Here is a 12,131-nt window from a genome sequence, read left to right on the forward strand (position 1 = left end):
TATAGCACTGACCCTGCAGACTGTCGGCTGCCTATAGGTGCTGTTTATGGTGGTCTGTATGGCACGGACCCTGCAGACTGTCGGGAGCCTATAGGTGCTGTTTATGATGGTCTGTATGGCACGGACCCTGCAGACTGTCGGCTGCCTATAGGTGCTGTTTATGGTGGTCTGTATAGCACTGACCCTGCAGACTGTCTGCTGCCTATAGGTGCTGTTTATGGTGGTCTGTATGGCACGGACCCTGCAGACTGTCAGCAGCATATAGGTGCTGTATATGGTGGTCTGTATGGCACGGACCCTGCAGACTGTCGGCAGCCTATAGGTGCTGTTTATGATGGTCTGTATGGCACGGACCCTGCAGACTGTCGGCAGCCTATAGGTGCTGTTTATGGTGGTCTGTATGGCACGGACCCTGCAGACTGTCGCCAGCCTATAGGTGCTGTTTATGGTGGTCTGTATGGCACGGACCCTGCAGACTGTCGGCAGCCTATAGGTGCTGTTTATGGTGGTCTCTATGGCACGGACCCTGCAGACTGTCGGCAGCCTATAGGTGCTGTTTATGGTGGTCTGTATGGCACGGACCCTGCAGACTGTCAGCAGCATATAGGTGCTGTATATGGTGGTCTGTATGGCACGGACCCTGCAGCCTGTCGGCAGCCTATAGGTGCTGTTTATGATGGTCTGTATGGCACTGACCCTGCAGACTGTCGGCAGCCTATAGGTGCTGTTTATGGTGGTCTGTATGGCACGGACCCTGCAGACTGTCGGCAGCCTATAGGTGCTGTTTATGGTGGTCTGTATGGCGCTTACCCTGCAGACTGTCGCCAGCCTATAGGTGCTGTTTATGGTGGTCTGTATGGCGCTTACCCTGCAGACTGTCGCCAGCCTATAGGTGCTGTTTATGATGGTCTGTATGGCGCGGACCCTGCAGACTGTCGGCAGCCTATAGGTGCTGTTTATGGTGGTCTGTATGGCACGGACCCTGCAGACTGTCGGCTGCCTATAGGTGCTGTTTATGGTGGTCTGTATAGCACTGACCCTGCAGACTGTCGGCTGCCTATAGGTGCTGTTTATGGTGGTCTGTATGGCACGGACCCTGCAGACGGGAGCCTATAGGTGCTGTTTATGATGGTCTGTATGGCACGGACCCTGCAGACTGTCGGCTGCCTATAGGTGCTGTTTATGGTGGTCTGTATAGCACTGACCCTGCAGACTGTCTGCTGCCTATAGGTGCTGTTTATGGTGGTCTGTATGGCACGGACCCTGCAGACTGTCGGCAGCCTATAGGTGCTGTTTATGATGGTCTGTATGGCACGGACCCTGCAGACTGTCGGCTGCCTATAGGTGCTGTTTATGGTGGTCTGTATAGCACTGACCCTGCAGACTGTCGGCTGCCTATAGGTGCTGTTTATGGTGGTCTGTATGGCGCGGACCCTGCAGACTGTCGGCAGCCTATAGGTGCTGTTTTTGATGGTCTGTATGGCGCGGACCCTGCAGACTGTCGGCAGCCTATAGGTGCTGTTTATGATGGTCTGTATGGCACGGACCCTGCAGACTGTCGGCTGCCTATAGGTGCTGTTTATGGTGGTCTGTATAGCACTGACCCTGCAGACTGTCGGCTGCCTATAGGTGCTGTTTATGGTGGTCTGTATGGCGCGGACCCTGCAGACTGTCGGCAGCCTATAGGTGCTGTTTTTGATGGTCTGTATGGCGCGGACCCTGCAGACTGTCGGCAGCCTATAGGTGCTGTTTATGGTGGTCTGTATGGCATGGACCCTGCAGACTGTCGGCAGCGTATAGGTGCTGTTTGTGGTGGTCTGTATGGCACGGACCCTGCAGACTGTCGGCAGCCTATAGGTGCTGTTTTTGATGGTCTGTATGGCATGGACCCTGCAGACTGTCGGCAGCCTATAGATGCTGTTTATGGTGGTCTGTATGGCACGGACCCTGCAGACTGTCGGCAGCCTATAGGTGCTATTTTTGATGGTCTGTATGGCACGGACCCTGCAGACTGTCGGCAGCCTATAGATGCTGTTTATGGTGGTCTGTATGGCACGGACCCTGCAGACTGTCGGCAGCCAGGATCCTTGGCTTTGCAGACTTCTGCCTTAGGGTAGACACAAGATCAGATCCTTTCCTAATCCTGGATATAATTACTCTTTGTGGAATTGCGCCACTAAGGCTGGTTTCACATTAGCGCTTTTGTGCGCAGCGCATCGTGCGCACCCGTGCGCATGCGCACTGCGCACCTATACTTAACATGACGTGCGCATGGTCTTGCGCATACTTGCGTTTTCGTGCGCATGCGTTTTTTTGTCTTTTGCGCCAGGCGCGCCAGACGCAACATGTTGCGTTTTTGGTTCCGCCCTGTCTCGTCAAAAAAACGCATGCGCACGCTTGCGCACGGAATGCGCAAAAACACCACATTGGAGCCTATGGGAACGCATGCGTGCGCATGGTCTTGCGCACGCTTGCGTTTTTTTGCGCATGCGTTTTTGAGTTAAACAAGTCTAGAATGTTCTCTAGACAATGGAAAAAACGTCACACTTAAAAACGCATGCGCATAAAAACGCCAACGCATGCAAAAAACGCATGTAAAACGCAAACAACGCTGCGTTTTTTTTACACATCAGCGTGCGCATGACGTTAAAAAAACGCGCGTTTGTTTTGCGTTTTTCTTTGCGTTTTTTATGCGCCCGATGCGCTGCGCAAAAAAACGCTAATGTGAAACTAGCCTAATTGCTTCGTGCGCCACAATCTTTTGACTTTGCGGTACTTCCGTCTTTCATCTATGCTCGGGTGGATTCTCATAATTTGCTGGTTGTAGGCGCCAGCCATTAATGTAGGAGACAGAAGCCTTGTTAATAACAAATACTTTAATCCAAACATTTCCATCCTAAGTTTTCGGCTTCTCTGTGTGTTTGTCGTGGTCCATGGAGGGGCCCAGGGACTGGATAATCTTTCCGCTTTTATTGTTTACTGTTTTTTTTTTTTTCCTCTTCATCTTATTGTTCTGCGCATCTTTGATTGCCCACATGAAAGGCGCTTAGTTATTACATTGTATCCTGGAGGAGGATTAATCCCTTCCACCAGCGCTCTGCTGCATCGCAGAACATCTGACCGCAAAATATCGGCGAGCCGGTCTGAGGAGCTGGGCGCCTCCTCTATATGAAGCCTCATTCTTCTATGACAAGTACTTAACGATTGTGCTCTTTGTATTGCTCATCCTTTTGTGAAATCTCTGCTTGCCGTCAGTGAATAGGATAATGCTTCTTCACATGCATAAACTGGTAACCTGTCGAGAGATTGTTACAATTGTATCCGGTCAAAGCAATCTTCTGTGACTCCAAACTGATACATTGTAACAAACCATCCAAGGGAGGCGAGCAATGTGTCATTTATTGGTTGTGTTTTATTGTACAACTGGTCCCAGTTTATTAAATGTGTAAGCAGGACTGGATCAATGGGCGATCAGTCTAGAACCTTGTAGCGGGAGCGTTAGCATTGAGCTCAGCCGCTCATCGTCGTCCTCTTCACCTAACCTATATTTAGGCAGGACGTGTTCACCTTGAAATGGAGGAAGCTGGGTTTGGCCGATGCCAGGAGAGTGTGTACTGTGCTCCACTCCTGATGCCACTTGGCATTACCCAACAGGTTTTACTCCAATAGATATTTGTAACCTGTCCACCCATCACTGGGAGCAGCATCAATCACTAGGACAGAGGTCCCACACTCCTGTTTCCAGCAGCAGTGCAAAACTCGGCCACCCCTGCCTCCAACTCGCCACATGTTACTGTCAGGAGGAGCGGGTGACATGTGAGCCCCTGCTAAAGTGATTCACAAAAGATCTCCAGCGTTGATTGGAAAAGGTAAATCGTCACGTTTATTACATATCCTAAAAAATAACATATTGGGTACATCAGTAGAAAACCCAGAGGGCACAAACCGTCATGCATTGACTAAGTAGTCTTGAGACCATGAATAAGACTACCAAGTCGAAACGCGCCGGTTTGTGCCCTCTGGGTTTTCTACTGATGTATCCAATATGTTATTTTTTAGGATATGCAATAAACGTGACGTTTTATCTTTTCAATCAACGCTGGAGATCTTTTTCTACTTGTTTCTGCCTTAAGAAGCGTCTAGGAGCGGGGCCACTCCGTGTCATTTCACCCTCAGTGAGTGAGCTGACGCCACGTTCCCCGTCCCTGGAATTATCGCTGTTAAAGTCATTGCTTCCCCCCAAAAGAAAACTTTTACACTTTTGGTTCTATTAACATTTTTTTTTTCCTTTTTTTTTGTTAATTTTTGGCGTGCATAGCGGTCACACAGCCGCTGCGGAGCAGGCAGAAGCCGTGTCGGTGTGTAGTTGACGTGGAAATTGAGGAATTTTTTTTCTTTACTAGGAAAATGCAACTCCTCTCATACTGTACGAGAGAGTGAGAATTTTTTTTTTCTTAAGAATTTTTAACATTTGTGATATGTAGCAATGTAGCGATTGCTTCTACATCATGTAAAGGCGTGATTTGTGTAGATACTGTTCCTACATCACACAGCAGCTCTCATTTGTATACTTTTCCCATCTGTGACGTGCAACATAGTACATATTGTTTCTACAACACATAGAAGCTCCGGATTTGTGTCTTTCTTTCCACTTGTGACATGTAAGTAGTAGATATTGTTTCTGGATCACACAGTCGCTTCTGCTTTGCACCATTTTTCGAGACCGTCCTCAGAGGTGCAAGTTGTTGTTTTTAATAATTTTCTGTAATAATTCTCCTGGAGAAGCAGCCTTGTGCCGGTGATGTATTCGGGCTGGCGCGATGATGAATCCGGCTGCTCATCCCCTCTGCCCGGGCGAACACTCTAAATATTTATAGCAATGTTTTCGATTCTACGGCACGATGCCAGGACCGGAGCGTCGGCAGAAAGCGGCGATTTGGCTCAGTGTGAGACTTGTTCTGAGAGATTTGACAAATGAAACTCTTTTTTTTTTTTTTTTTTATCACTATTTTTTTATTTTGCTGTTTATTTAAAGTGCCGTCAGTAAAGTCTCACATAGCGGCGTCTGCAGCGTCTTCGGCCCCGGAGTAATAATCAGGAGCAATGGGGAGTGGATTGGGCTCGCCGGTTATTAGCCATCTCTCCTTGCACGCTGTGTAATTGAAGCGCGGGGAGGCTTATAGAAAAAGCAGCGGTTCTCCCTGAAATGTATTTTCCTTAATTTCATGTTTTCAAGGTGTTGAGATTTTGGAAGCTGAGTGCAATCATTGCTTACAAAACAGGAGCGTCAGCTTGGGTTTCCACAATTTGGGATTCAGTCACTTATAAAGCAGGTACCATCTTCATAGGACCAGGGAGTGTGCAAGGTGTGAGCGTGGGAGCTGTCCCACAAGTCCCAGGTGAGATCCCGCCAGATGGAAAGAAAGGGCGGTGGATCGGCCCATGCAGACACCTACTCGACTCCCACAAGCACGGTCACATACGAAACAAGCCGGCAGCAAAGATGCGTTTATGTCCTGCCCACCCACACGGGGCTCCTTGTGCTGTCCGAATGTCGCCTCTGCATTCATCTAATGCACTAATCACATCCAGAGCTGCATTAACAGTTCTCCCTGCTTTCCGGCCTCTTCCTCACCTGCCCTGCTGGTTCCATATCTCTATAAAGCATTTCTCTCTAGGACGTATTCAGTGTGACACAATATATGTTAGTGTATGACTACATGTCCTACAATGCGGCAGATCTATGACAATGCATGGAAGGGGCCGCGCTCACAGAGATGTAACTGTGGTGTTTTCTTTTCTTCCAGGTCCAGTAAGACGATGAATCTGTGTTCAAAATGTTTTGCAGGTGAGTACCTGTGCACCGCCACTGCACCCCGAAACTACACCGCACTGCACCCTGCCTTGTATGTTCTGTATTATACTGATGAGCGAGGGGTATACAGCACTATATACCATGGTATGGTGATGGAGGGCAGTGTCTGAGCTGCTCCTGTAGATAAGTGATAACCTGTGTCATGGATAACGGGGGGAGTCGGGCAGATCCCACCGCTGCCACCAGTAAGTCAGGGGACTAAACAACAAGCGGGACACCACACAATAAAAAGGATCAACTCTGACCATACCAAAAGAAGTCCAAAATGTAGAGACAAAGAGGGATGCACAACCAAGAGCACTTTTGCCCCTGATGAAGCCACAATTTTAGTGGCGAAACGCGTGGGGTCTGTACCCCATCTGTTTATCTCTTTATAGGCTGCCACAATGTTTTCCACTTGGACCACTCCTCACCTTTCACTGTGCCGTGTAATGTAAAGTGTCTATAAAGTATGATGTTTTCTGTAACCTTCTAGAATCCTTCATTCTATGAGAAAGTAGCCTGTCAGCTCTTGCAGCCCCCTCCTTTTGCCCCCCTTAGCAGCTGTGTGTGTACAGCTCTCTGCCTGCACCTGAAACCTGATACCGGGCATTTCCTCTCAAAACCTTCTCCTCCTTCCCCCCTCTGCACAGCTAAGGGAAAGCATTTCTTTTGTTCTCAGACAGGCCGAATGAAAAGTATGAGAGATATTAAACTAAGCTAGCATGGGCCCCAGTCGCGGCAGAAAAATGAAACGGACATTTCTATGATCTGAGTGGACCCGGCTTTGCTACGGTGGCTCCTGCGAGGTTCTCGGACCTTCAGAAACTGAGATATGGATTGCTCCCAAATGGAGTGTCTTAATTATGGCATGCTTGGTGTTATTGGATTCTATTCGATAAATCACAAACAATAATGCCCTATGTGTGTTGGTGCAGGCTTTTCTCATTTAGATATAGTTATTCTAAGTTTTGTAGCTAAATCATAACTTAGAGAAAGTGGGGTTGGACCTCACCTGACCGCCCATTTTGTGAGGTCACAGACCCTAGGCTATAATGTATTCCAGTCAGTTGGAGCTGGAGTTCTGATGCTGAACAGACCTGCCCCATGTCTTGGGATGTTTGGTTGCGGCCCATCCCCCGAGCCACATGGTCTGCCTAATACCACCTAAGCACATGTAAGTGTTACTTTCTGCTTTTTAATCCTTTTGTTTTATACTACATTGTACATATTTAATGTCTCAACCTTATAGCAAATTTTATCTATGTAATTACTGCCCATTTGGGGAATAAATGATAAAATTATTCAGTCTGCTTTCATGCTCTAAGAAACAAACTATGCGCCTTTTTTAGATAATCGCTACCAATTTGGGGGTTTGCCACGGACCCACTCAATTAACTCTTTGATTAAGTAAAGCGTGGCTGGTGGCAGCGTGGTGTGTGGTTGGTTAGGCTGGTTGGCAGTCCGGAAGGGTCTTATATTGCTGGATGAGTGGTTGAGGCCACAGCATTGATAATTCCCTTACTGCAGTAGTCTAATTGGCCGCGCACAACAAGCAGCCCGTCCGGCGACTAATTATCCTAGGTGCAGTTCCCTGACTGACCTGAGGGTAAGGGGGGCGCCGGAGAGCTGTGAGTTCCAAAGTGGAACTGAGAAAGTGGGATATACATAAATCCCCGCAGTTCTTGGAAGGTTGTTAGCACTGGTGGGGCATCCAAAATACCCCCCTGCGGTAAATTGTTAGAGCAAGATTAGCTTGCTGTGTTTTGGTCACATGGTGCTAGTGGTGGGATAACTAAGATAAGCCCCCACTGTGCCTGTGATAGCCGTGTGCCGGCAGTGCGTCGCGTCCCTCCGTCCGCTGACAAACCTGTGTCAGTGGTGGGATTGTGGCGTATTGGTGGCACCGGCCGCGCTGTTCGTCACATCCCGGTAATATGTTTTTAATAATTTTGAACCCTCGTGTTGATTTTGCAGTTTCATATACACTCACTGGCCACTTTATTAGGTACACCTGTCCAACTGTGTGTTAAGACTTAATTTCTAATCAGCCAATCACATGGCGGCAACTCAGTGCATTTAGGCATGTAGACATGGTCAAGACAATCTCCTGCAGTTCAAACCGAGCATCAGTATGGGGAAGAAAGGTGATTTGAGTGCCTTTGAACGTGGCATGATTGTTGGTGCCAGAAGGGCTGGTCTGAGTATTTCAGAAACTGCTGATCTACTGGGATTTTCACGCACAACCATCTCTAGGGTTTACAGAGAATGGTCCGAAAAAGAAAAAAAATCCAGTGAGCGGCAGTTCTGTGGCCGGAAATGCCATGTTGATGCCAGAGGTCAGAGGAGAATGGGCAGACTGGTTCGAGCTGATAGAAAGGCAACAGTGACTCAAATTGCCACCCGTTACAACCAAGGTAGGCAGAAGAGCATCTCTGAACGCACAGTGCGTCGAACTTTGAGGCAGATGGGCTACAGCAGCAGAAGACCACACTGGGTACCACTCCTCTCAGCTAAGAACAGGAAACTGAGGCTACAATTTGCACAAGCTCATCGAAATTGGACAGTAGAAGATTGGAAAAACGTTGCCTGGTCTGATGAGTCTCGATTTCTGCTGCGACATTCGGATGGTAGGGTCAGAATTTGGCGTAAACAACATGAAAGCATGGATCCATCCTGCCTTGTATCAACGGTTCAGGCTGGTGGTGGTGGTGTCATGGTGTGGGGAATTTTTTCTGGGCACTCTTTGGGCCCCTTGGTACCAATTGAGCATCGTTGCAATGCCACAGCCTACCTGAGTATTGTTGCTGACCATGTCCATCCCTTTATGACCACAATGTACCCAACATCTGATGGCTACTTTCAGCAGGATAATGCGCCATGTCATAAAGCTCGAATCATCTCAGATTGGTTTCTTGAACATGACAATGAGTTTACTGTACTCAAATGGCCTCCTCAGTCACCAGATCTCAATCCAATAGAGCATCTTTGGGATGTGGTGGAACGGGAGATTCGCATCAGGGATGTGCAGCCGACAAATCTGCGCCAACTGTGTGATGCCATCATGTCAATATGGTCCAAAATCTCTGAGGAATGCTTCCAGCACCTTGTTGAATCTCTGCCACGAAGAATTGAGGCAGTTCTGAAGGCAAAAGGGGGTCCAACCCCTTACTAGCATGGTGTACCTAATAAAGTGGCCAGTGAGTGTATATGTGTACTATATTCCGTAATTATGTCACCTAGGCATGATGTATCTCCAGCATTTATCATACTGCCGTATAGCTTCATATTCCTGGCTGGTAGTTGTTTATAGTGGTTTCCTATTCAGAACAATGATAGATGTGGGAGACTAAAGCCTTATTTACAGCTTTTTGTCTAGTTATTTCAAATGCGATGTTAAATGTATGTCTTTGGCTTCTCAATGTGTCAATTAATATTAATAGTAGTAGGTGATCTCTTGGTTGTACATGCCTCTTTTTCTGTACATATTGCAATTTTTCAGGGGAAGCAACCCACTGCTCCAATCGTCAGGACACTTATATAATTGACTGACGAGTGATGGTCGAGGCCGCGGCTGCTTCCACTACTAGGTCGGGTATTGGGGAACTCACAGTGAGCGTATGCTATATACACCTCTGATGCCAACGCATAGAATATATAAATGTAATATATTCTGGTACGATCGCTGCCGCCTCCACAGTAGCAAAAGGGACAACTCGTTGCCACCACCAGTTATTTATACAAGCTGATTGGACACCAGTTACAGGTAGCGTATGGCTTCAGGGGTGCGGTTTACAGAGCAAGAGGAACAGAGATATTACATATATATATATATATATATATATATATATATATATATATAAAATCCAGAAAGGTAGGCAGTGTTTATAAAAATATTCAAAGATGTTACAAAATGGGAACAGAACAATACATAGTTACGATAACATGACATAAAATCTAAGCTCAGAGCTTAGCGGAGGGAACAACTCCTTCGAATGACTCTTTAGAGCAACAGACAAAACCACAGAGTACTGTGTCTTCCAGAATTGAGAAATCACAAAACCCAAACTCTGCTTTGTATTAGATCAAGCTTATGCCCTCATACTTCGCGTTGGTGAGTTCATATGGGGTCTGGTCGTGGGATGTGCAAGGTCTTTAAGAAGTTTGAGATCCCCAACTTTCAGGATATCTTTGCCCCTGGAGGTCCCAGGTGGTAGATATTGTTGTCATATTTCCTTTCAAGAATTTACCTTTCTATGGAGATCAAACATAGCACGGATAGCATCATCCATCTGATAATATTAAGTTGGAGGTGTTTGGCCTGCCTTAGAGTGATGTGTGTGAGTTTGTCCCTTCGCAGCGACGCCAAAATTATCTCCCATAAATATCAGATCAATGCAAACCCCAATATTCATCACTGACTCCAGAGAGTCTGAGATAACTCCTTTGAACAGAGTAAGCTCTTGCCTCAGGAATTAAACATCTCCAAGTTGGAGTATACAAATCCTAGACTTGGTGGCTGCCTCTCAACAGGTCCCCTATTTTACTTACTTGTTCACGGCAGGAGGTCCTTCTTAAATGGAGGTTGAAGTGTCAGCTCTTTCTCACTTGACCATTTATAATTAATCCCATATGATCAATGTGCGGGTGATCTGCCCCTTCTCTGGAGATGTCTTTATGGGTTTTTCAATTTTTCTATACGACGACCTGATTGGTCTGGAGTACCTCTTAACGATGCACTGTTGTGTTTAGGTTTAGGGAACAAATGTACAAAGCACGACATGAAATCTATCAAGTGTGCTGTGCAGTGTACAAAGGAGCCGCACCGGAAACGGTGCTATGTGAGGCGTATGCTCCTGCCAGTGCACCTCAGAACCCTCGCAGCACTCTCTTAATACACCTCGTTGTGCTCTCCAACTACAACCTCCGAATCTTTGCTCTACCTTCCCACTACACCTAGTTTTCACCTGATACCTCTCCCATTTCTCACCGTGTCCTCCTAGTACCACTCCCAGTCCTCTCCATCCACTCCCGGAGCCTCTCCCAGTCTATGCCATCCACTCCCACTGCCTCTCCCAAACTACCTCAGTGCCTCTCCCAGTCTACGCCGTCTCTCCCAGTCTACGCCGTCCACTCCTGATACCTCTCCCAGTCTACGCCATTCACTCCCGGTGCCTCTTCTAGTCTACGCCGTCCATTCCCGGAAGGTTGTATGTCCATGCATACATTATGGGAGCCACATCCAAGATGTCAGCGGATGTAAGAAGATGCACAGAAGCCGCCATCATGTCCACTTTCCACAATCTGCATTTATTTCAGGCGCTCGTTCGCTGCTTGTGTCTGTGGTAGAGGTTTTCTCCAGGGCAAGAGTGATGTCTCCATCTCTGGGATGCTCCTCTGTTCCAGGCGATCAGCGATCTGTGTGTGATTCTTATAAAACGCAGAATCCCCCTCCCCAAATGCAACAGAACAAGGCAGTGGCCGGCATACAAGTCCCTGTACAAGCCCCTGTGCCGGACTGTTCCTCTCATTGATGAGATGCCCAATTAAGCTGTGATTCTTATGGTTGTCACAGTGTGTCAGCGCAGATAGAGACGTGAAGGAGATGTCAGCCCTGTGCTCAGAGGACTCCGCTCTGCAGACAGCTTACTAAGGAGAAAGCCCCACTCAGGATCAGTAATGTATGTACACAGTGACTGCACCAGCAGAATAGTGAGTGCAGCTCTGGAGTATAATACAGGATATAACTCAGGATCAGTAATGTATTGTATGTACACAGTGACTGCACCAGCAGAATAGTGAGTGCAGCTCTGGAGTATAATACAGGATGTAACTCAGGATCAGTAATGTATGTACACAGTGACTGCACCAGCAGAATAGTGAGTGCAGCTCTGGAGTATAATACAGGAGGTAACTCAGGATCAGTAATGTAATGTATGTACACAGTGACTGCACCAGCAGAATAGTGAGTGCAGCTCTGGGGTATAATACAAGATGTGACTCAGGATCAGTAATGTAGTGTATGTACACAGTGACTGCACCAGCAGAATAGTGAGTGCAGCTCTGGGGTATAATACAGGAGGTAACTCAGGATCAGTAATGTAATGTATGTACACAGTGACTGCACCAGCAGAATAGTGAGTGCACCTCTGGGGTATAATACATGATGTAACTCAGGATCAGTAATGTAATGTATGTACACAGTGACTGCACCAGCAGAATAGTGAGTGCAGCTCTGGAGTATAATACAGGATGTAACTCAGGATCAGTAATGTAT

The 12,131-nt window shown here is 47.3% G+C and overlaps 2 protein-coding genes across 3 annotated transcripts in view; both read left to right on the top strand.

The window, feature by feature from the left end:
• The window catches only part of LOC141059995 (uncharacterized), a 55,577-nt gene extending 53,460 nt beyond the window's left edge, over positions 1-2,117 (top strand). Inside the window, exon 3 of the mRNA XM_073556228.1 lies at positions 1,231-2,117. Coding sequence (XP_073412329.1) covers positions 1,231-2,117 — 887 coding nt within the window. The remainder of the gene's footprint in view (positions 1-1,230) is intronic.
• The window catches only part of ZFAND3 (zinc finger AN1-type containing 3), a 239,952-nt gene that overhangs the window by 94,337 nt on the left and 133,484 nt on the right, over positions 1-12,131 (top strand). For both annotated transcript variants that reach the window (XM_073556275.1, XM_073556274.1), the window contains exon 2: positions 5,808-5,848. In XM_073556275.1, the coding sequence (XP_073412376.1) occupies positions 5,808-5,848 (41 nt within the window). The remainder of the gene's footprint in view (positions 1-5,807; positions 5,849-12,131) is intronic.

This window comes from Dendrobates tinctorius, unplaced genomic scaffold (genome assembly GCF_039654945.1).
Source record: "Dendrobates tinctorius isolate UK_male_01 unplaced genomic scaffold, ASM3965494v1 ptg000232l, whole genome shotgun sequence".
NCBI lineage: Eukaryota > Metazoa > Chordata > Amphibia > Anura > Dendrobatidae > Dendrobates > Dendrobates tinctorius.